The sequence below is a fragment of the Podarcis liolepis genome (assembly GCF_965112155.1).
Source record: "Podarcis liolepis genome assembly, chromosome: 12".
Lineage (NCBI taxonomy): Eukaryota > Metazoa > Chordata > Lepidosauria > Squamata > Lacertidae > Podarcis > Podarcis liolepis.
This window is the reverse complement of record NC_139563.1, coordinates 2,944,874-2,970,109: the sequence shown is the minus strand read 5'-3', so window position 1 is coordinate 2,970,109 and position 25,236 is coordinate 2,944,874. Positions and strand designations below refer to the sequence as shown.

At 43.9% G+C, this 25,236-nt stretch overlaps 1 protein-coding gene across 8 annotated transcripts in view; it reads right to left on the bottom strand.

Moving 5' to 3' along the window:
- Positions 1 to 2,041: 2,041 nt before the first annotated feature.
- Positions 2,042 to 25,236, bottom strand: part of LOC310689283 (KAT8 regulatory NSL complex subunit 1-like) — a 45,296-nt gene continuing 22,101 nt past the window's right edge. For 4 of the 8 annotated variants that reach the window (XM_083466791.1, XM_083466795.1, XM_083466789.1 and 1 more), the window contains 9 exons: positions 14,270 to 14,474; positions 12,584 to 12,749; positions 10,935 to 11,075; positions 10,053 to 10,219; positions 8,208 to 8,329; positions 6,733 to 6,787; positions 5,977 to 6,089; positions 4,099 to 4,324; positions 2,042 to 3,140 (listed from right to left, as the gene is read on the bottom strand). In XM_083466791.1, the coding sequence (XP_083322917.1) occupies positions 2,859 to 3,140; positions 4,099 to 4,324; positions 5,977 to 6,089; positions 6,733 to 6,787; positions 8,208 to 8,329; positions 10,053 to 10,219; positions 10,935 to 11,075; positions 12,584 to 12,749; positions 14,270 to 14,474 (1,477 nt within the window). In that variant the 3' untranslated portion in view covers positions 2,042 to 2,858. The remainder of the gene's footprint in view (positions 3,141 to 4,098; positions 4,325 to 5,976; positions 6,090 to 6,732; positions 6,788 to 8,207; positions 8,330 to 10,052; positions 10,220 to 10,934; positions 11,076 to 12,583; positions 12,750 to 14,269; positions 14,475 to 25,236) is intronic. The other 4 variants (XM_083466792.1, XM_083466796.1, XM_083466790.1 and 1 more) reach the window with 1 other exon arrangement.

The following is a 25,236-nucleotide window of genomic DNA, read 5'->3' as shown; positions in this document are numbered from 1 at the left end:
TCCTATTGGTCACAGTGCCTGGCTCCTGCACGCACACCTGACAGGGGCTTTCTTTTGGCTGCAGAGCGGGGTGAAATGCTTTTAAATACGCAAGAGTTGCGAGGAAGATTAAAAATGCAGCAGGGCTGGGTAAGACAGGCTCTGTTCAAGGCTGCCTTTGGAAAGTGCTCAGAAACTTCCAACTGGCTCAAAGAGCTGCAGCCAGACTCTGGAATGGGGCTGGTTTTAGGGAGCAGACTGGCTAGCAGTCTGTTTCAGAGCACAACTCACAGTGCTGGTTATAACCTATAAAACCCCACATGGCTTAGGCCCAGGCTATGTCAAAGACCATATTCTCCCGTACAAACCTGTCCAGGGGCCCAGAGATCTTTGGTGAGTGAGGCTTCTCTCAGTTCAACCACCATCACAAGCAGGTGACATAGGAAGAGGGCCTGCAAGTCCCTTCCTAGAGAAGTTAAGACTGGCTCCCTCTGGCATGCAAAGACCTTTTCATTCCAACAGGCCTTTAGGAACTGGCTGTTTTAAAGGAAAAGCACTAGTGCTGTGAGGTTTTTATTCTTAGTATCTGTATTTTTATATAATTTATGTACATGTGACTTTAATTCTATTGGTCTTTAATTTCATAAAAGTATGTCTTGCCTGTAAAAAGAAATCCTCAAAGTGGTTTAAAAGAAGATAAAACAATAAAAATCAATTAAAAATTGTAATATTTTAAAACATACAAAAGATTAAAATTCAGCTTAACTTTCTATTGATACTCCTTTTCTGTTTTTAGATTCTCTAGTTTATCTGTGTTTTTATATTTTTCTCTGCAAGCTTCCTTGAGTCCTTAGGTTGTGTTTTTTTTTGGGGGGGGGGAGCAGAATATAAATAAATGTAATAATAATAATGCCTGTTATCATCTGTGTCCTTTCCACACCAATGTGTGTGTCTCACCTGGTATGAGGAGTTTTAAAATATTTACTTCTGTGAAATGGCGTTTACATGGGGGGTGTTCCACACCTGCTTTTTCCAGTAAATTATGCAACTCCACGGCTACGACAAGAGGAAGTTCTACCTGCTAGGCTACCTTTTCTTTGTTATTCTCATTGTTTGCTTTTCACAAGACCTGGAGAGGTTCTCACCAGAACTCTTGAAAACCTTTGCATGAAACATATTATGCTCGTTGACTTTTCTCAGCTGTGCTCAACCCAAGGCAAGATGACCCGAAAAACAAATGCGAGTTTATGCAAAGGAAAAAGACTTTGCTGCTGTGTTTGTAAGAGCCACTAGCTTTATTTTTTTCTCCTGTTTTCACAGGATTTTTGCACAACATGCTGTGAAGTCATTCCTGGCACATAAGCCTTTCATGACTCAAGTTATAAACAGAGCACAAATATGAAGATGCCAAAATGACAGAAGGGAGTCTACATACAGAACGACACAAAGTGTGTGCCTACTAGACAGTGCTGGCGGTAGCTTCGCTAGATCCAAACTTTGGGGGGGGGCAAGTATGATTGGGTGGATTTGGTTGTTGTAAAAAAAAAAAAAAACTTAGAGAAGTGAGACATTACCAAACTCCTTGAAGTTGAAGTTGCTCTAACTTTGACAACCGCCCTGCACTGCCTCCTTGAATGCTGCCTCCCTCTAGGCAAACCTTTCAGTAGCAAGTTCACTTAGCTAATCCTGATGAAGCGTCACAAGCGAAATGCCATGGAATTCAAGAAAACGGATTGTAGGTTATTGAGTAGAATGGAAATCCCTTTCTACTGGAGGCGAAACTGAATCCTCGCCAGCTTTGTTTAAAGACACACACCTATTCCATCAGAGAACGGATTTCAAAAGGTAAATCAAACTACCTGGGTGATTAAAATATTATGAAGTTCAATCCCATTTTTTAACGACCAGATCCTTAATCAGGAGGACAACAACAACAAAACGGCCACCCAAGACATCCAACCTGTCACGTTTTATTTCATGTGCTGGGAGATAAATTAGAACATCCCAAACAATGAACAAGATTTACAGTTTCTCTGAAGGAAGTGTAAAAAAACAAACAAGCTTTATCATGATTTATTGTTTATTATTAGCAACAATAGCATTTCTGCAAGGCCAAGAAAACATGATTTGCATGTTAGAGAATCAGTGATTTCAGAACTACATTTAAAAATTAAAAACCATTATGAAAAAATCGTAGGGGAAGCATCTGTCCTCCCCTACAGGCATTTATTCAGCGCGCGCGCACACACACACACACACACACACACACCAACTACCCCTTGGTTATATCCCTTGCTGCCACCTGCGGCACCGGGACAAAGCCTGTGATCTGTGCGAGTGAGTTTCCACAATCGATACTTTACTCCTGCCCCCAAAAGTGGCATAAAAACCTCATGAGGACTACATATTCAACTGACTGGCACCCTTTCAAAGAAGTGTTGCCGGAGTAACAGACATCCAAATTGAAACAGCTCAGCCTCCCCCTTCTTTTGCTGTGTCTTCCATCCTCTCTGCTGCTCCCTTTTTGGGTTACACCTTGGGCTGCTGCACTTGTGGCACCAGCACCTAACCTTGCCAGCGAGGCGCAAGTGTTCTTCTGCCCAGAAACAACCTGCAACTGGGCTTTCCTGGATGCCTCCCCCCCCCTTACCACGCTAGGGAGGCCCGGCACCTTGCCTCTGCTGCTGCTGCTGCCTGTCCAGCCCGTACTGATCTAGGGGAGCAGGAGCTCCAAGTTCACAGCTGGACCTCTGCTCCAGGCACAGCAGTGCTCTCTGCTGCCACTGCCTTGCTAGGCCAACTCGTCAGCCAAGCTCTGTGATACCAATCTATAGAGTATGGGTGCAACTCTTCCACGGGTTATCATGGGGCCCAAACGCTCATCTGTTGTTGATGAGCACTGGCGGGACGCAGGGCTGGCCTGCAAACTCGTCTTGCTGCTTGCTGACGCCTGGTTGCACCTGCCAACCGGATACAAATGGCTCCCTAGGATTAGAAGCGCTGGAATTTATATTGTTAGTCCTCAAGCCCTGATTGCTCCTAGAGTTCCACTGCTGAATGGTACTTGTCTGCTTGCCAGGAGCTTCGCACGGTGGGTCCTGAAGCGCCTTATACTCTGTGTCGGAAAGGGGGAATGTGCGGGGCTCCCACGGCTGGACGTTCTACGACAGAGAGAAAGAGCAGCAGCGTTAACGGAATGGAATATATTATTGTCATTTGAGAAGGAGGCGCGAGAAAGAGAGAGATTACACATGCTTCCATCTTGCTTGGGTGAGATTAAAAAACAGAGGAGCAGCTTTTCTCTTGAAGGAACAACAAAATCAACAGTAATCATCCTCTCAACCCTTATTCATAGGTCTAGTTTATATATGCCTCTTTCTTTATCTTGATAAATATGATGCCTTCCACGGAATGAGAAGCTGTTTTAAGTCACTGGCAACAAGATGTCAAGGTGTTCAGCTCATATATCATGCTAAACACAATTAGAAGGCCACGCTATAGAATAAACATTTAAGCAAACCGTGCTTTAGAGATGCATGTCAGCTGTCATTCTTCATCTGCTTAACATTCAGCTTCATTGGCTTGCTCCTATTTCAGTGGGGCACAGATAGACACAGTAGGTGCCTTAACTATCTTAGCTGTGCCTCCTTAACTGTGGTAAGATCAAAGACAACATAGTTTGCAAACTAGTTTCAATACCCTTGTTTGGCTGCCTTTACAAACCATGGTTTATGAACCAATATAGGTTCAGAGGTAAAAACTATGGCTTGGCATAACAACCCAATTATTGTGACACCTTTCTGGAAGTAAGGTTACAAGGTTTAACTTCTGTTTCCCACCCACAGCACACAAATGCAAACAATCCACTGCAATGATACATTCAAAGTCCAAATACAGAAGGTTTATTTGCATCCCCTTCAGCCCCAGAAATGCTTGTGAGCAATTCTTCAATTGTATTCTCTTGTCTTTCGTGGCAAATCCAAGATGGTGACATCATTTTATACTCTGAAAGAGCGACCATGGTGGGCAATGAAGATGACGGAAAAGCTTCGAATATGAATGGTTTGCCAAGTAAACAGGCTGTATACGAGCTCTCCAAGTAGAAACACAGGTCCTCACCTGAGTATCTTCGTCCATTTCTGAGAAGGAGAAACTTGTGTCTTCACTAAAGGACAGACTGTTTCTGCCCCTGCCCTTTATGAGAAGGGGCTGCAGAACATTGGACAGTTCTGGGCTGAGAGACCCCATGGGAGAATTTGCATACTGGAGATGGTTAAGATTATGTGACGTGGCATCTGGAGAGCCCGGCTGAGGAATCCATCGGCCATCTGCTCTGTTAGAGCTCCTAAAAGAAAAACACGCCACAAAAAAACAATCACGCTGCCAATGTGAAGCCACACTGTGAGGACAACTGTTACATGTGAGAACTGTAAGACTCAAAGAAGTGCAAGCTCAGAAGCAGAGAGGTCTATAGCCAAGGTATCATGCAGAATTTCAAAATGAACTCTTCACCCATACTGCGCACTCTTTAAAAACAACAGGAGCAGGCGGGGTGGGGGAAGAGAGTCTACTTGACTTTTCACTGCCATATTTACAGCCAGCACTCTCACTCTTGCAATAATTCTACTCATGGATTTGACAATGAGGCTAAACTACTGGAGAGATTCTGCCTGGTTTAAGCAAGGGAATGTGGCTTAATACAGAGATCTTAGCTGCCACATACTGCAATAATTCTAGTCCTCAGAGTTTACTAAGGCTCTGAAATTAAAATGAGATCCAATGGTAAGTTATTCCTACAGACAGAGGGGTGTGTGTGATTTCATTCATCCTGTTATGCTGTTAAGATGCTTCCAAATCTTCATGGAAGCCAATTCTCTTCCTACCTGCTCTTACTCCATTAATTTCTGAAAACACAGAGGCTCAAAATATGATAAATCTCTATTATAAGGGAAATTCCACAGCTGCTTCCAAGCCCGCTTGCATACTTTTGGAGCACCCTTAACAAAAGCTTATTCATTCGTTATTTCAAACCTGTCAACAGTTAGGCGGGATATGTGGGGGGGGTGGGGTGAACGGACCCAAAGCTATCAAATTATTTCCTAGCTAAGGAGAAACTTAAATCTTGTCTACTAAGGCTCAATGCAAAACTCCTAATCCACCCAACCACAGTTCACTGTACTGACTTCTTCATTAATGCTTTGCTCACAAGTTACCGTATTTTTCGCCCCATAAGACGCACTTTTTCCCCTCCAAAAATGAAGGGGAAATCGGGGTGCGTCTTATGGGGCGAATGCCTGCAAGCCTCGCGCGCCCGGCAGGAGGTCCCACCGGGTGCGCGAGGCTTGGGGCGGCAGCCTGTCGCCCGAAGCACGGGGAGCCCTCTGGAGGGCTCCCCCTGCTTCGTGCGAGTGTCTGCAAGCCTTGCGCACCCGGCAGGAGGTCCCGCCGGGTGCGGGAGGCTTGGGGCGGCAGCGGACTGCTTGCCGGCATGCAGAAGCTTGGGGCGCTCTGACCTCAGCACGCCCCAAGCTTCTAGGTGCGCGCAAGCAGTCCGCTGCCGCCCCAAGCCTTGCGCACCCGGCGGGACCTCCTGCCGGGTGCGGGAGGCTTGGGGCGGCAGCGGACTGCTTGCCGGCATGCAGAAGCTTGGGGCGCGCTGACCTCAGCACGCCCCAAGCTTCTGGATTAGCGCAGGGGTCCGCTAGCCCTGGGAGAGGCGCCCGGCTCTCCCACGCTAGCGGAGACCTTGCCGGCACGCAGAAGCTTGGGGCGCGCTGAGCTCCGCATGCCCCAAGCTCCTGGTGTAGCGCAGCGCACCTGGGGGGGAAATAAAAATTTTTTCCTTTATTTCCCCCCCTAAAATCTAGGTGCGTCTTATGGGCCGGTGCGTCTTATGGGGCGAAAAATACGGTACGCAGGAAACAAAGTTTTGAATATAATCTGACTTGGGAAGAGAACTACTCCACAACACACAGCTAGCAGCAAATGTTAGGATACCTGTTCCCTCGCCTGTGGGAAATGCTTCCTGCCCAGGAATCCCAGCGGGCTCTTTCCAGCTCTTCATATTTTTGGTGATGGTTCAGATATGTCTCATCAGAAATATCTTCCAGCTAGGACAAAAGAAAGTTATTTTTGACACATTCAAGAGAATCAAAGCTGTTTCTAAATTGATACTCTCCACCCACCCAAGATACACAGGAAAAATAACCACATAATCTGTACAGGCCCAGCAGTGCAAGAGTTTAATAACAGTACAGTTTCCCCCTTTCCACAGTTGCTAGAACATCACAGGTGTACACAAGTAGATAGGACTGTTTTGGTAAACGTGGCTACCAAATAAAGTACATTAATTTTGTCCAAAAACAGAACCAATTCTGCACCTTAATAACTAAATTTATGGAATATGTGTATACAACATTTTGGATACACAAGAATGGAGATTTTCTCACACAAAATAGGTTTTACTCTCCATGGCAGTGTTATTCAGCCTTGCAGTCTTGAATGAGAACAAACCAAAAGGAGTATGTGTTTGCTTTGATGACTGATTGGTTCAAGACACAAAATGTATATACTGACTGCTGGCAGGATAAGCAAGGTAAGAATGGTGGTCTGTCACTCAAGGGAGTCAATTCTATGTAAAGTGAAGCTCTACACAGTAAATACAAGGCAAGAGAAGCCCTGGTCCGTGCAAGCCTAGTTAGACAGATGCACTGCTTGAGGCATGAGATAATGACCAGATCTGTTCCTCCTCACCTCTGAATCTACTTCTCCTGAGGTCTTGAGCTCTTTGAGATCCACCATTCTCCAGCTGCAGGAAGAAAATGACTCGGGGTTAGGGTAAGTTCTGCACATACTGCAAACAACTGCATCAACCAAAAGTGTACTCCAGGGCTTGGCTTGCTATGGTGCTGCTGCTTCCTCACCAGTAGACACTGAGGCAATGCCACATTCTGAAGCCAAATACCTTCTCCAAAAAATCGCCAACGGAGGTGTCAAAACAGGCTATGCCTAGTTAGTGCTCACTTGTGCAAATCCTAAAAACCATGGAGGTTTCACCTTTCTCATAAGCAAGTGGACCTGCTAAATATCTACTGCTGGAATAGGGCGGGGGATGACGACAAGGTGGGATGCACAGAAGCAGAGTAAACGCACACACCATCCTCCGGCACCAGGAAATAAACCCATCCCTTATTCATGGCTACAGGGATTCTTCAATTCCACTCTTAAAACATACATTGATGTACAGTGGAACCTTGGTTCTCAAACTTCATCCGTTCTGGGAGTCTGTTCAACTCCCGAAACCATTTGAAAACCAAGGTGCGGCTTCCAATTGGATGCAGGAGCTTCCTGCACTCAAGTGGACTTCTGGGTTTTTGGAGTTCAGGAGCCAAAACGTAAGAGAACCAAGGCGTTCAAGAATCAAGGTACGACTGTACAGTACAGAACTCAATCACCTTCAACCTTGCCTCTGCTATTGACTGTGTAGCACAAATGGATTTAGGGGGGCGGGGTTATATAATTATTGGGGAAACTGCCTTGTGTGCTATATGGCAGAAAAAGGTCGTGCGTGCATGCGCTCGTGTGTGTGTTTAAAAGCAAGTTTCTAACCCTCCATCCTGTGGAAGCAAACATACATTGCTTGCACCCAATATTCCTCAAGAGCCATGAGGGCTAGAAAACTGCTCCACAGCTGCAAAATAACTTTAAAAGGAAACAAGTGTGTTGGCAGTGGATGAAGATGTGCTTTAGGGTCAGGTACGAGTAACCTGTGAAGCTCTAGATGGATATTTCTGGACCACAATTCCCATCATCCCTGCCAACTGGCTACACTGGCTGCAGATAATGGGAGTTAGGATTCCAGGACACCCCGGTCCTGCTGTAATACACAATTCAGCCACTGAGTGTTTGGCCAGTTCATGGTATTTTAAGTTCCTCCACACTTGGAAATACAGCTAACGCTTCACCAGGAGGTACAGTTAGGAAACTGCCACCGTGCCTCAGGGCACTTTAGAAAGGAGCGTGTTGATGTGACAACTTGAGGAGGAGTTGTTGTTAACTCAGCCCTCTCCTTGACTAGCAAAACGCCATTTGGCATGGCGTGCTGTACGTTTACTCTTACAAAAGGACAACTGGATTTCTTGCAAAAATTATGAAAAACAATGCTCTTATGTCTAAATCAACAAGCTCCAGCTGTTGTTTAAATCTGAAGAGCCTCCAGGTGAACCCACCTTGGTGTCAAAATCTCTTTATACTGTAGCTTCTCCACCCGTGTAGCTGCAGCCATTGACATGGGGATCACTATATTGTTGATGTCATAGGAACATTCCACCTTCTTCTTCTTGGCAGGCTGCTGAAACCAAACAAGGATCATCAGAAAAGAATACAAAAACATAGTACAGCGGTGCCCCGCAAGATGAATGCCTCGCAAGACTGAAAACCCGCTAGACGAAAGGGTTTTCCGTTTTGGAGGGGCTTCGCAAAACGAATTTCCTATGGGCTTGCTTCGCAAGACGAAAATGTCTTGCGAGTTCCTGCGGGTTTTTTTCCTCCTCCCCCCCTTTTTCCCAAGCCGCTTATCAGCTGATCCGCTAAGCCGCTTAACAGCTGATCCGCTAAGCCGCTTATCAGCTGATCCGCTAAGCCGCTAAACCGCTTATCAGCTGATCCGCTAAGCCGCTAATAGCGCTAATCCGCTAATGGGCTTGCTTCGCAAGACGAAAAAACCGCAAGACGAAGAGACTCGCGGAACGGATTCTTTTCGTCTTGCGAGGCACCACTGTACTGTCATTCGCATTTCCTCCCAACACATCAAGTACAAGCACCCCACAGCTGGTTAACCAATGGTGTCTAAATGTCCACACAGGCAAATATAGAGTCTAGCAGCTGTTTCAACATCTCTCTGTGTGCTGTGAGACTATGCTGGTGTGACCTAAGCAGCTGCAACAAATCTGAGCTCTAGGTCAGCACTGATATGCCTACAACAGCACCTCCTATTATTGGCCCAATGCTCCATGCAGAATCAATCTTGCCTGAATAAAAGGACTCTTAGGCGGGCCACATTTTTGCATTGATTTGCTGCAACTGCTCTGTGTAGCGGTTGCTCTTAGCTGCCTTGAGCATGCCAATGGAAAGATCTTAAAAAATGGACACATCTTAAAACATGAATAATGAGCAGCCACCTAACACTGAATGTGCTACAGAGCACAGAATGGGATGGGGAAAGTATCTTGACAGGGTGGTGCTAGGGCAGGCTTCCTCAACCTCGACCCTCCAGATGTTTTTCGCCTACAACTCCCATGATCCCTAGCTAGCAGGACCAGTGGTCAGGGATGATGGGAACTGTAGTCTCAAAACATCTGGAGGGCCGAGGTTGAGGAAGCCTGGGCTAGGGGATGAAGTTTTCCAGGCAAAACTCCAAAGGCATTTCAGCCACCATGGAATACAACACTATTAGCCTGAGATATGGTTACTGAGGTCCTTCCAACAGGGCAAGAGGTAACCATATAATCACAGTCAGGCTGTTTATTGATAAACACAGAAGCCATCTGAAATACAGCTTAAGGCTTTTTAAAATACAAAGAGAGCGAACATCCTCAGGATGAAAAAGGGTGAAGTAGTATATAGAAAAACACCCAAGACAAGAAGCTGAAGGACACAGGAATGTTCTGCCCAAAACAAAAATGAAAAGGGGATAAGTGGATAGTCTTTTGCCTCTATTTCCATGGTACATTTTATTCAACCTTCAAGGCTTCCTTTTTCTTTTGAAAAAACCCAGCAATGTTTTTTTGTTCTTTTTAGTGTAGTAGTCTGCATATCTAACCAATAATATTCCTAAAAGAAAACGAAAAAAGCCACCAGGAGATATGCTTGAAACAGCATAGCAAATGAGTTAGGAGACAATTCAAGGTTAAGAGAACAGTGCATCATTTAAAAAACGTTTTGCACTCCCAAACACGCCTCGCTCAGGGGAAAGATGAAAGAGGCTTAAGTTTAAAGCGAAGTCACCCAGCAACACTCATTCTTTATTTCCTCTTTGCATTTCTGTTTGCCAAAGGGACTATGTTCCAACTCACCAACGTCGAGCTGCTAGCAGTCATGGAATTGCCAGGGACTTGGTTGGAGTGAGGGGCAGGTGTATTTTCAAAGCACAGAGATGGCACATGATGTAAAGAACTAGGTTTGTAGGTCTGAGGGCTAGGAACAAAGAAGCTGCGACTGGCCGATCCTTTCAGCAGAGGACCTGGTAATGAAAACAGGAAATTAAGAGGATATACTAACTCCGCAACTTCTGCTTAACCACAAGGCAGATGGGAGTTCATTTTTTCTGCTGTACTTTCTGGAAATAGTTTACCTGTTATTGTTTTAATGTAGCTTGACTGGAGGAGCAACATCAAGTGGGAGTGAACCACAAGTGTATCAATATATATGTTACCCTAAAATATTGCTCCCGGTGCCCCCATTTTGTACATGTCCTACCTAAACCACCAACAACCCTACTGTTAAAAAACAAACAAACTTGTGTTCATCCAATAAAATTAACACAATCATTTTAGGAGAGGGGAAAGGAAAAACTCCATTTAGATAATGAATAATGAACTTAGGAGATTCTCTGATACATGAGAAGCTGACCATTTAGATGCTTTTAAAAACCATCGGGCAAGTTCATGGAGGACTGCTATCATGACCAATAGCTACTGATAGATATAAGCAGAACTCCCCTGGACAGAGTCAATAGACCCCTGGTTTCAGATACTGGGGACAAAAAACATGCTATATCCACCTCTTTCAGGCTCCTGTCAGTGGCCACTCTTGGAAACAAATGGACCTGATGATCCTTTGGTTTGATTCTGCCCATACAGTAGATGATTTTTTTCCTCAGACAGAATGTAGCACCTTTAATGGGAACTCAGACCAAGAGCTAAAATAATGCTTCTCTTATATTGCATATAATTTACCAGATGCAGAGAGAGATGATGAACAAATGTTGTTGGTAAGGTCTTTCAAACCCCACTGGGGTATCTTGAGAGTCTTGAGTTTATGACTCAACCTGTGGTCCTCTCTCAGCAAGGCTTCAAAGTGTAAATGAAGAGGGTTGCCTATTAGCAGAAGAAAACAAGTTAACCCACACTTGTTATTATTCGTTACTCAAATTTATATCCTGTGATTGTTACAAATAATTCACAAATCATGATAATTGCACTGAATACTTCCGATAATTATAGTACATGCATATTAATGGTACAATATTTTGCTTCAGGTTTTTTAAAAAAGATGGGATCGGTTAGATTTCACATACTGTTCTTGTAGGTTTATGTACTTTACATTGTGGGGTATTTTTGACCCTGATGCTTTGTGTGCAACTATATTATCTTACTTAAAAAGGGAAAGATCTCAGTGAAGGCATGATTTATTGTCTTTGTACTTGCAACTGGTGCCAAGCTCAATACCGTCCATTTGGTATTATTGGCTTTCCTGAATTACATTTGACTCCCAAACCATACTGACATGGCTGGGCAATATATTGATGTATTGTCCAAAACCAGATTCAAGTCTATATTTTGGGATCTGTTTAATCATTTTTGACCTGGAAATGCTGTGAATTCTCTCTCTCTGTGTGTATGTGTGCTTTGCAAAAATCACAACAGTGGAAAAACTGTGAAGCCAGCCAATCCTTCTACATAGCTCCACCCTTATTTCAGACATTGTGATATATCGTTTTATCACGATGTTTAGCAGGTGATATATCGCGATGTTGAAAAACAGGTATCGCCCAGCCCTAGATAAACACAATCCATTTCGATATTAACAAAAAGTAGATGACTAAGGCTTGTCATATGTCATAGCACAGGAATCCTGCACGCTCAGTAAACTACGGTCAGCAAGGTTAAGTGTGGATCTTCACAGATTTGGCTTTTATCAGCAAGGTCTGACTCACTTTAAACCAGGGATGGCTAACCTGTGGCCTCTAGATGCTGTTGGGATTCCAACTCCCATCAGCCCCAGCTCCCATGTCCAACGGTCCAATAGCATCTGGACATTATATAAATGAATGAATAACAAACAGCAACAAAATTTGAAAGGCCACAAGTTAGCCACCCATGTTTGAAATGAATGATAGGGAGGGAAATGTTTGAGTGATACTTTTACCAATGAGAGAATCACAATATAACACACCAGAATTTATACAAAGAAATGTGACTAAAGAATCACTGAAATAAACTCAGTGCCACTGGTCATCTTGCAAAAACACCACCTCTGGTACTTACAAAATAATGGCAGCACACTGCTTTTATTGCTTTAGCAGATTTCCCAACTTTTGCTTTCTAGTAATCTTTGTACATGATTCTCTTAAATCATGTAGAAGGCGGTGTGTTAATTCTTTAGAGAAGCTGTCCTCCATGGAAATATCAAGCAAAATAAAAGGAAACTCTGTTCTACGTTACAGAAATTCAGCCTCTACAAATATGGCAGAAGAAAGCAGTGCCAATACCTCCACTGAGATATGATGGCAAAGACTCAGCTCATGCTAGTAGAATGAAGGAAAGCCTCCTAAACAGGAAGGTTCTTCATTCCACATGAAGAGGCTGTTTATCATTTTACTCACCATGGGAAAATGACAGAATGGGATGGAAGCCTGAGTCCAGCAGAGCTACCCGCTCCTCTAAAGACATTGTCTCTGGGTCTATGGTCTGGACAGAGGCCTTACAGTCACACAAGATGCAGGAATTGGGTCGTTCACAGTTACACTTCATACTGAGAGGTTTCTGTGGCTGGAACACAAAGGAGATCAACAAAAGTTATTTATCTGGAATGGCTAAATCGACCACTCTCTGTTTCAGACACAGGTTAAAGATGACTGCAAACTAAGTAACCCAAAGGCCTAATACATCAAAAAGCAGAAACACAACAGAGAACAAAGGCAAGCAAGAAGTGCCAAAACTCAGCAGTATGGGTGGGGCCTAAGAGTACAACTGTCACTTCCTTTCCAATCTCTTCCTGTTCAGAATCCTGGCTCTTCCCTTCGCAAACATTCCATTTCTACTTGCTGTCATGATTGAATACAAACAGTGAGCTAAAAATAAATAAATGTGTGATATATTACCTGTTCCCATGGCTCTCTTCATACTGCTGAACCCGTTTTTTAGCAGAGCATTTAGCAATACTAGAATGACTACAACTGGGGGGCTCCAGGTTCAAATCCCTGCTCAGTGACAAAGCTTAGGATGATAGCCAGACCTACTGAAATCAACTGCCTTAAGTAACTAGGTGAGCTATCCCAGTGGAGATGCTACCCCCTTTTTTTAAAAAAAGAGCCAATTTTCTCGTTAGCATACTTTACATGAGTCATGGTGGAATAATAGTGCCAGAATCTTTCAGGCGCTCATCTAACTAACATTGCCTCTACTACTACTATTAAATTAGTAGCAGCAGTAGTACTAGCCCATCAGAATTATTATTATGTATTTATACCCAGCCTTTTCCCCTGACGGACTCAAGGCAGCTTACAGATAAACGCAAGAATCATTTAAAATGTAGCATAAAAACAATTAAACATCAATAGAACTAAAACTACATACATATAGTAAACATACAATAAAAACAGCACAGAACCGGCCCTTTCATTAAAGCAGTCAATCCCCAAAAGCCTGTTGGAACAAGTAGGTTTTCACTTGCTGGCAGAGGGACAACAAGGAGGCAGCTAATCTAGCTTCTCCAGGCAGGGAGTTCCAGAGTTGGGGAGCAGCCACCGAAAAGACCCTTTCCTGCACCCCCACAAGGACCACGAGAAGAACCTCCCCAATAAGATCTCAAAAGCCAGGCAGGTTCTTAGGAGGGAATGCCGTATTTTAGATAGCTTGTACTTAAGCCACCTATGGGCTTTATAGGTCATAAGCAGCACTATGAATTGTGTCTGGAAACAGAATGCTATCCAGTGGGGCTGCTCTAGCAAGGGAGTCGTCTGCTCCCTATAACCAGCCCCAGTCCAGAGTCTGGCTGCAGCTGAAGTTCCTGAGCACTTTCCAAAGGCTGCCCTACGCAGTGTGTGTTACAGTAATCCAAATAGGCTGTAATCAAGGCATACGTCGCTGTGGCCAAATCAGACATCTCAAGCAATTCTGTCTGGAATTCCTACAGTCCAGAACTCCCAAGGTAACAAGGCTATCACAATTTAATTGCTGCCACCAGACAAAATTGTGTCCTGCCTGTCTCTCCTTAAAGGATGGAATTGAGACAAACATTATCAGAACGTTCTTCAACAACAGCTGCAGAGGTGAAACATCGCACCTACCTTTCTGCTAAGGTGCGAGACTGCACTGACTCTCACCAGCCTGCGCTTCCTGTATCTGCAAATTGGACGGATTCTAGCAGCAACACAGCTGTTGTCAAGGGAAGACAGTGTAGCAGGCAGGCTGTTGTTGAGTTGCTTCGGTTTCTTGAGAATCCTGTTGGCATCCACATCATCTTGGGAATTGCTGGTGGAGCATGTGTTGAAACTGCAGTCAAAAGGAAGAGATACACACACTGAAAATTCTTCTGAAAGGGGGAGCCATAAGATTCAATACTGTACTTTGGGCAGATTATCCTATTACGTCACATTTGACCTACCGAAAGCAACACAGAGCCTTGTAGCACCTTAAAGAGTAACATTTACTTTTTAAAAAATGAATTTTATTAGAGTTTATAATGAAAACTACTAAAATTATTGCCAAATTTTTTTTGTCCAAACTAAAAGAGGTAAAGAGAAGGGAAAGAAAAATAAAAAGGAATAGAAAAGGAATTTAAAGAGAGAACGTGAGAGAAAGAAAAAAAAAGAGAAAAGGTAAGAAGCTATATATAAACATTATTCCCTAAACCATTAACTTCAATTCTCAAATCCAAATGTCATTATTTCTCCCCCCCCCCCACGCAAATAGTATGAGAGGTTTCCAAACGCTTAAAGAGTAACATTTTTACAGCATCAGCTTTCACAGTCTTTAGTCCACTTCATCAGATGTGTAAAGTATTATCATGAGTTGCAAGTATACATAAACATACAACTGTGTTGCTTTTGGGGGGCGGGGTTGTAAACAGACTGTTGGCAAGTAAAGAAAAGCAGAACGTATATATTGTTTCACTTCTGGCAAGGCTTAAAAAAAATAAAATACTAACATTGATTATACTGTTCCACTCAGAGTCAGCATGAGCTAGGAAATAGGGTTAACCATGCTGGATATTTGCACCAGCTTTGCTTTACAATTACCGAAAAACAAAAGCATAGAACTTCAGAGGGCCAGCAGGACAATTGTAAACAACCTTGCCCTTCAAAGAGTGATGTAGGCTTTCCAGAAAACTTCTCAAAACCCTTTATCAAATGGAATCTGATTTAGCATGACTTGTTTGACATGCATGCAGTAAACAAAACTATACAAGTACAGCACATTAATTTAACAAGCTATAGAAATCTCTCCAAAAAAATTCCAAGAGCCAGAAAACTGATTGGGGGGGGGGAGGGATCAGCAAAATATGTTCCTGGTTGCATGGTATGGGTTTGAGTCCACCTTGCTGAAGCTAAACAGGCGTGGATCTGGTCACTGTTTGAATGGGAGACTCCCTGGGAACATGTACACTGCCTTTGGTTCCATGTTGGAAGCAAGGCAGGATACTAAAAAAGAATGAATGTGTTTTCAAGGTTATATTTTTTAAAAAATAAAGCTCTGGAAATCATAGAATCATAGAAGAGTTGGAAGAGACCGCAAGTGCCATCGAGTCCAACCCCCTGCCAAGCAGGAAACACCATCAGAGCACTCCTGACATATGGCTGTCAAGCCTCTGCTTAAAGACCTCCAAAGTAGGAGACTCCACCACACTCCTTGGCAGCAAATTCCACTGTCAAACAGCTCTTACTGTCAGGAAGTTCTTCCTAATGTTTAGGTGGAATCTTCTTTCTTGTAGTTTGGATCCATTGCTCCCTGTCCGCTTCTCTGGAGCAGAAGAAAACAACCTTTCTCCCTCCTCTATGTGACATCCTTTTATATCTTTGAACATGGCTATCATATCACCCCTTAACCTCCTCTTCTCCAGGCTAAACATGCCCAGCTCCCTTAGCCGTTCCTCATAAGGCATCGTTTCCAGGCCTTTGACCATTTTGGTTGCCTTCCTCTGGACACGTTCCAGTTTGTCAGTGTCCTTCTTGAACTGTGGTGCCCAGAACTGGACACAGTACTCCAGGTGAGGTCTGACCAGAGCAGAATACAGTGGCACTATTACTTCCCTTGATCTAGATGCTATACTCCTGTTGATGCGTCACACTGTTGGCTCATGTCAAGTTTGTGGTCAACCAAGACTCCTAGATCCTTTTCACATGTACTGCTCTCAAGCCAGGTGTCACCCATCTTGTATTTGTGCCTCTCATTTTTTTTGCCCAAGTGCAAACACTGTTCAGGAATGATGCTTCAAAAGGATATAAAGGGGAGTGGAACAAATTTGCTGAGTGAGCAGCCTTTTGCTCAGGCAATCTTTGGCTGCAATCCAATTGTGTGGATCCACAGAACCATGAGTGGAAGGGAAAATGGATTACCTCTGCTCTGTGAACTCACATGCCAGCAACAGAGGCCATTTTTCACAGTGCAGAACCACAGTGTATCAGGAAGTTGAATTACAGAGCAATAGCAACTAACAAAAACAGGGTGAATACACTCTAGTGGGCCTTAAGGAAAGTCTCAAAAAATGGTTTCTGCAAAGTCTTAAGTAAGAGGTTGTGCAAATGGAGCAACCTCTCTGGGTTTAGGGTCATTTCTCTCATGCTCTTCTGCGAGCTAAAGAAGCACTTGGCTAGCAGAAAGACACGTTTGGATCCAATCCAATGCATTTTAAGAAAAGCAAACAGGTTGAAAAATGTGAGCTTTGTGTTTCTCAAGAGTTTTCTGGGAAATATTCCACCCATCCATACTATTGCCTTAAGAGATATTAAGAGGAATAAGCAAAACCCAGCATGCGTCAGTACATTTAAACACATTCCTGTTACACAATCAACCTGGATCCACTGTCACTTAGGACAAAAGGCCCAAGAGGCTTTTCATACCACTGTGAAGTTTGCAAGGCCTGGAGAAGAGGTTTGGGTGACTGAACGCATATACACAGCCCAGAGTCCTACGTTAGCAAATGTCCAGTTGGGGGGGGGGGCGTCTCAAACTTCACCATGTTGGCTTCTGCAACTGTGAGGGAGGAGGGAGGGAGAAAAGGAAAAGGGGAAAACCCAAACCCCTTTCATGTTTTAAAAACAACTGTTTCCCTTCTACATAGCAGTCACAGACAACTATGCATTCCAACCCTGGGGCGTGGGAGACCCAACCACCACAAACCCGGTTCTAGGGTAGGGACATATACCCAAGCCCATTTCCAACTATTCTTGGCCCGCCCATTTAACACAATGCAGCAGTGGGAGCAGAGCAGAGAAAGCGAGAGCTCCAGGCAGACAGAGTGAGAGGGAAAGAAAAACACTCTCCTTCCTCTTGTAATTAAAGGATTAATCTTTACCAAATATTTGTGAGCAATTATGTTTTTATAATCTAAACCAGGGGTGGCCAACTCCAGAGAGACTGCGATCTACTCACAGAGCTAAAAACTGGCAGTGATTAGGTCTAAGTTGTTGAGCTTTTTTTGGGGGGGGGGAGGAAGGCCCCATTTCTTTGGGGTACAGGGAAAAATGCAATGTTGTTCGGCAGTTTTGGGGGGAGCCAGTGATCTACCCAGAGATGTCCAATGATCTACCATTAGATCACGATCTACCTGTTGGACGTGCCTGATCTAAACCGAAAAAAGAGGCGCCATTAAGGGCTACGGACATTGTTTTGCTGACACGCACCCACACCCTTGAATGCCACAAAGAAATAGTCTGGCAAAGAGAGCAACCCAAGCAGGGATTAAACCTTTTTCATCAACATTAAACATCTTCAAAATCAAAACCTTAAGAAGACAGGCAAAACACAGTTGTGTTTATTTTGTTTTATAGCCTGCCATACGGGGTCCAATCGTGCTTAACGATTTAAGGCAAAGTGGTCCCATCAAAACAGAAGCAATCCGTCTCCTGGGAGGGAATCATTGTCCCACCTTGGACAGGGAGCCACAGAACTGGAGGGGACAGCAGAGACAGGGAGAACTGTTACAACACATACAGCCAACATTCAGGAGGAAGCAATGTTGATGCATTTTATATGCCCAGGTGTTCTGATCTTTTCTGCCAGCAAACAGACGGTACTCAAAACAAAGCAAGACAAAGTAGGCTTTTGCTTACCGAAACACGTGGTACAAAAATGAAGATTCAGAGGTTTCACACCTTGCAGTTTTAGTCAAACATGGTAAAGGCACATGCTGACGCTAGTGATGGCTGTTTCAAAATGCTGTTTATTGTGGGGTGGGGGTTTTTTTGTTTTTGAAACGCCTTATTCAACCAACCTTCCCCAACCTAGATTTCTACATACAGTGGTGCCTCGCAAGACGAAAAGAATCCGTTCTGTGATTCTCTTCGTCTAGCGGTTTTTTCGTCTTGCGAAGCAAGCCCATTGACGGATTAACGGATTAGCGCTATTAGCGGCTTATCGGATCAGCTGATAAGCGCCTTAGCGGCTTAGAAAAGGGGGGGAGGGGAAAAAACCCGCAGGAAATCGCAAGACATTTTCGTCTTGCGAAGCAAGTCCATAGGAAATTCGTTTTGCGAAGCACCTCCAAAACGGAAAACTCTTTCGTCTAGCGAGTTTTCCGTCTTGCGAGGCATTCGTCTTGCGGGGCTCCACTGTATCTTCGTTTGACCATTGTTGTCATCATTCCTCACTACTGGCCCTTACTAGCTTGGACTCAGGTTTGTCTACAGTGCAATAACAACTGGGGGTTGGGGAAGGCTTTTCTAGACATTTGTTGAGATAACTAGGCTTCCCAAGTTGTGTCCAGAACATTACCAAAGTGCACCCAACCAACTAAGGCGGCTTGTGTCAGGTGCTGCAGTGAAGCATCCTCTAAGCATTTGCTACTCCATGTTCATAGCATCAACCAGAGACCCCTTGCACAGCACCTAAGGAACCAAGAAGAGCCCTGCTGGATCAGTGTCCATGGGATAGCAAGTAGGAACAGAGGCATGGGTCCAACTGAATGGGATGGAGCAGGCCAAGAATCTGGAGTCCGGCCACTTAGCATTCCATTCATTTCATGAGTTACCTGCTGCCAACAGACATTAAAAGATACTGATCACAATGCCCAAGCAACAGCCAACATGTAAAGATTTGTAATCTCTTAGGCAAGTCACTCTAAATCTTTGACAACTATGGCTCATTGTAAAGCGCTGTGACATGCCTCAGGTTCATGAATTCCCCTCGCCCCTCCTTTGCACGCAAGAAGAGGATATTTAAAGGTTTCTGAATATAGTTCAGAAAGTAGTTTGTACAAACCACAGGCAGAAAACTTACACAGTCTTGTGCAATTAGGCTTCTGCCTCCTCTCCCCTGCTACTCCCTGTGCATTCTCCACATCTACTGCAGAGGATCCCCCAAATCTCTGGAGCAGCTTTTGGAGCTGGGGGGGGGGCAACTGCAGGGGGGAGGAGAGTCAAGATGCAGTCCTGCTGCATGAGTAAAAGTCTACTTTGCTTGTGCAAACTGCTTGTACAGGAACACTGTTGGATAAAACCCTCTATAAACGAACAAGGATCTCACATCAGGCTCACATCCTGGTTGGACATAATGGCTTATTCATTTCAGTTTTTACAAGCCATGGTTTCCTGCACATGGAAGATATATTTATCAGTCACCACATGCCAAAGCCTCTAGGCAACATATAATAAAACAAATTAAAAGAAGTGAAACACATCCAGATACCAATTATTAATAAACGAACAAACCAAACAGCAACAAAAGCTGTTATACCAAATTTAAAAACCCACCTGTATAAGCAAAACACAATCACCATAAGAATTTGAAAATGAGCTAGAACAGATGACATCATTTTAAATTCAATTTGAAACTTTAAAAGTAATTAAAAAGCTGAAAGAAGAAGAATGCTTTTGTCTGGCGCCAAAATGGCATTAAAATGGATGCTAGGCAAACGCTTTAATATGACAGGAAATTGCAGCTTGTTCAGAATAGGAGCTTTAAATCTCTTCCCCTCATGCATAGAGGGGGGCGTGAGTCAGGCTCACTAGGGTGCATTCCAAGTAGCTGAATGCAGCAAATGGCTTAATTTTCAGGGTAAAAAAATTCCTTCCAGTAGCACCTTAAAGACCAACTAAGTTAGTTCTTGGTATGAGCTTTCGTGTGCATGCACACTTCTTCAGATACACTGAAACAGAAGTTGCCAGATCCTTCTATATAGTGAGAAGGTGGGGAGTGGTATTACTCAGAAGGGTGGTGGGAATGGGAGATTGGCAGATAGCTGAGATGAGCCTGTTGACGACTCTTAACGACTGTAATAGGTCTTACAGGAAAAGGCAAGGGGTGAGAAGGTGAAAAATGGCTTAGTCATGTATAATGGGATAAGAATCCAATGTCTTTGTTCAGACCAGGTCTCTCCATGGTTTTAAGTTTGGTAATGAGTTGCAATTCAGCAGCTTCTCTTTCCAGTCTATTTCTGAAATTCATTTTCAGGGGTTAGCAGTAGGATGAGCTGCAGCAAACCTTGGACCTGTGCACTACCCCCAACACAACCATGAGGAGCTTGGAAACGTTTGTTTACATCTTGTTTTGACATCTGAACCTGGACAAACTTGAATTAGTTTTACTTATGATTAGTGAAAGCAAGATAACCCCCAAAGACCAGCCAGATGTCCCAAGGGGAGCCACGCAAGTAGGATACCATTACAGAGTACAGGAACTTCTTTTATCACATTACATTAACAGTCCCCATCACTTCAGAGCATTCTAAATGTGATGCGAGCAAAGTAGGAAGGGTGCGATTTTTGCATCCAATAAAGTTTCCAGTATACATTGCCACAACATGAAACTAAGACCATTGCTCTGTACAGTGGTACCTTGGTTTACAACTATAATATGTTCTGGAGGTCTGTTTGTAAACCAAAACAGGTTGTAAACCAAGGTGCGCTTTTGCCAATGGGGCCTTCCCAAAAAATCAGTTCATAATCAAAAAAATAAAAATAAAAATGGGTTGTAATAATAAAAAAAAAAAGGTTGCAAACTGGGACACACACTTCCGGGTTTGACGTGTTTGTAATCTAAAACGTATGCAAACCAAGACATATGCAAACCAAGGTACCACTGTAATTCCTTGACTTCAGGTCAGCCTCAAATATTCAGCAATGCTAGAGTGGGGCAGGGAAGGTTGGAGAGAACTAAGAAAGAATCCTTTCTACGAAATTTTGAAAGTTCCAAAATCAACAAGAAAGAATAAAATGATGCCCAAGGTAAGATGAACCGTAACAAAAATACGGAAAGAGAGTTGAAGTGATTCTTCAGATTCCAAGCATGCAACAAGTTTTAATTGCAAGTCTGAACGAGGTCCAGTGCAAACACAAAGCCACTACTCTGGCACTGGGGAACAATGGGTTGGATCCAACTAAGCCATTGCGCAAGCGTCTTCCACAAGCACAATGGATTTTTCCCACATTACCACCAGCTAAACATTGTGATATTTCAATATATCACGATGTTTGAAATAAGGCTGGAATAATGTAGAGGTGAATGTGCTAATGCCCTGGCAACTGCTACTGCTTAGGGGTCTAACTCTAAAACTGATAAATTTTTACTTACCATTATTTAACATAGAGCCGTACTGTACCTTGGTTTTCAAACAGAATGCAATCCAGAAGTCTGTTCGACTTCCAAAACATTCGGAAACCAAGGTGTGGCTTCCGATTGGCTACAGGAACATCCTGCAGCTAATTGGAATCTGCGGGAGTCGCACCAGATGTTCAGCTTCCAAAGCAAAGTTCGCAAACCAGAACACCTACTGAGTTTGTGGTGTTCGAGTTCCAAGTTGTTTGTGAACTAAGCTGTTCGAAACCCAAGGTACAATTGTATTGTTAAAACTGTTATGTTATAGTATTATTGTACTGATAATGTTTAAAATAGCACATTTTCTCTAAAATTGAAGCTGTAGAAGTAATTCAGTAGCACAGATATCAAAGGTAAGGTGAGAGAATGTTTTCTTAAAAAAATTGTTTTTGAAAGTTAGAATTTGCATTTCTTTTATAAACCAGGCCAAAACAGGAACAATGGATAAAAATTTACAGAATTTAAAATTATTAAGCAAACATAAATATTTTGCAAGGAAAATTTGATGCGTGTAATTATATGAAAATTTACTTGATAGCATGCTTGAACTATAACATTACAGATTTCTGGAGAATATATTCATGTTAATACATTAATTTGTCATTAATAACAACATGTGTGAGAAAGCAATGGGGCAAGGGGGAAATTGATAAGAGTTCTAGGGTAGGGAGAGGGTCTGGGGGAGAATAGTGAGGGAGGCACACAGACATTTGCCCCCCCCCCACACCCAGTAAGAAGCACATGCAGATGGGAAAAAGAGGGAAGTGGCCAGAGCTTCAATGGCGTATGTTTATTTGCAGTTTTCTTGGGACAAGGGAGATGGTGGAAGGGAAGGAAGCTACAGTGGTACTTAATTCGTTCCGGAGGTCCGTTCTTAACCTGAAACTGTTCTTAACCTGAAGCACCACTTTAGCTAATGGAGCCTCCCTGCTGCTGCCGCTGCGCCATAGCTGCACAATTTCTGTTCTCATCCTGAAGCAAAGTTCTTAACCCAAGGTACTATTTCTGGGTTAGCAGAGTCTGTAACCTGAAGCGTATGTAACCCAAGGTACCACTGTACTCTAGAAGAGGAGCTGCCGCCTGCCAGCAAAGAGAGGCTGGGTTAATTTAAAAACAAAACGCACCGCACACAAACACGGGAATGGGGAGGGAGACAGAGAGAGAGAGAGAGAGAGAGACAGACAGACAGACAGACAGACAGACAGACAGACAGACAGACAGTCGCACACCCACAATCAACAAGCACAGCAGGGGAAAGGAGGAAGCTTGCTTGGGACAGGGGAAGCAGAGAGAGGATGGTGGTGGGGAGCTACTTTAGAGTAAGTCCTGGCGCCTGCCAGCAGAAAGTGGCTGGGTTAATTTTTTTTAAAAAAGGGTTCTGCTTTTTCACAAAAACAAAACCCACATGCACACAAACACAGCAGTGGGGAGAGAGTGAGGTACAGACAATCACACCTAACTGCAATAAACAAGCACAGCAGGAGAAAGAGGGAAGCCACTCTTATGCTTTCTTTTCCTTTTCCCCATTACCCCAGTTTATATTTTTACTGAGAACAGGAGGAGAAAAGGGGCTCCAGATTCCAGAAGCCATGCGTCAACCTAAGCCACCTATCAGCCTGGTGGCTGCCTTTCAGCAAGAGCCTGGCGTCTCTGAGGGAGGGAGGTTCCCGAGCCTCCGCCTGCTCAGGAGACAGAGCCCTTGGGCAGAGTTAGGCTGCACACAGGCACACACAGATATCTCCAAGGATGGTTTTTGCCTGCCGCTGAGGAGGCAGGCAAGGCAGACGGAGAGCTGCGGCAGAGAGTTACCCTGTAGTGCACACACGATTTCTCAAAGAGCGATTTTTGCATCAGTCTGCCACTGCCGCTACAGGAGGGAAGGAAGAGCAGCTAAGGTACTTAGCAATTGCAACAGGGCAGGAAGAAGCATCGTGTGATAAGAATTTAAAGGTCTTAGATGTATAATAAATATCCATAAATGTACCAACCAAGCACGTACATAGATCAGCAAGGGAAGACCGACCTGAAACCATTTTTGATTCCCAAACTGACCAAATGTTTTCTCTGCAAGGTCAAAGGAAAATGGAAACGCCTCCCCATTGTCTTTTCCTTCACAAATCCTGTCTTAAGGGTATGTCTGTGTTTGAATAGGTTGAGCCTGTGGCCTGGCTCAGGAACTAGGTATTTATCATTACAAAAGACTGGCCAGGCTCCCCAGGGTATCCAATCAAGTAACCATTAACAGGTAACCTGCCAGACAGGAGATAAACAACACACTCAGATTTCTGATGTAGACCGCCCCTCCGTGATGTAGGTATGATGTGTCTGGGGGTGGTCTTGAACTACACCCCTTCTGTGATGTATGTATGATGCTTCTGGGGGTGGTGGACTCCAGGGCGGGCAATTTAAAATGTCTATATAAGGGCGGGCACATCTGGGTTCTGGGTCCTCCTCCTTTCCTGCGTGTGAGGGGAGCACCCTGTTGCAACAGATCAAGAAAGATCAGGCTTACTAGCTGCTTTGCTTCTCAATATTCTCTGGTTGGCCTCTGTTATTTTCTCCTACCAATAGGGAACCTATGTAAGAACTCTATATGGGCTCTTAGATACCCCATAAGGGAAAAGGGCAGATTTTTGTTTACAACAATCAGCTTCCCAGTTTTTGCAATATTGTGCTATTTGACTATCCCACACAAGCACACACCCGATTCACGATATATTGCCAGGTAATTTTTTTAAAAAATGGTTATCCTGATTTGCTCTCGCTAGCGGTATAAAACAATCTACAGTGGTGCCTCGCAAGACGAAAAGAATCCGTTCTGTGATTCTCTTTGTCTAGCGGTTTTTTCGTCTTGCGAAGCAAGCCCATTGACGGATTAGCGCTATTAGCGCTATTAGCAGCTTTTAGCAGCTTATCTGCTGATCGGATCAGCTGATAAGCGGCTTAGCGGCTTAGAAAAAGGGGGGGAAAGGAAAAAACCCCGCAGGAACTCGCAAGACATTTTCGTCTTGCGAAGCAAGCCCATAGGAAATTCGTTTTGCAAAGCACCTCCAAAACGGAAAACTCTTTCGTCTAGCGAGTTTTCCGTCTTGCGAAGCATTCGTCTTGCGGGGCACCACTGTATTGATATATTGCCCGGTCCTACTCTGGAGCATATTGGGGGCAGTGTGGAGGGGGAGATCGGTTGCAAAAATGGAAGTATATCTGCTTGTGTAATGAGTTGGTTTGATTCAACCCAATTAAGGACAGCAAGATGTTCTCTTGCAAGGAGTCACTACTACTCTTTGCATGTGAACCATAGGCATTGTACCCAGGGGACTCTCAGAGGAATAACGCACTCCTGCCTTGCAGGTATTTGCTAAAGAAGACATGTAGATACAGGCCAGGGAACTGGTCATGTGGGGTAATACAGGAGACTCAGGCTAAGGCCTGAAAATAAACACCTATTTTTCCTACAATCAATTTAATGCCGTTCTCTGCCATGACAGAACAGCAAGAATTA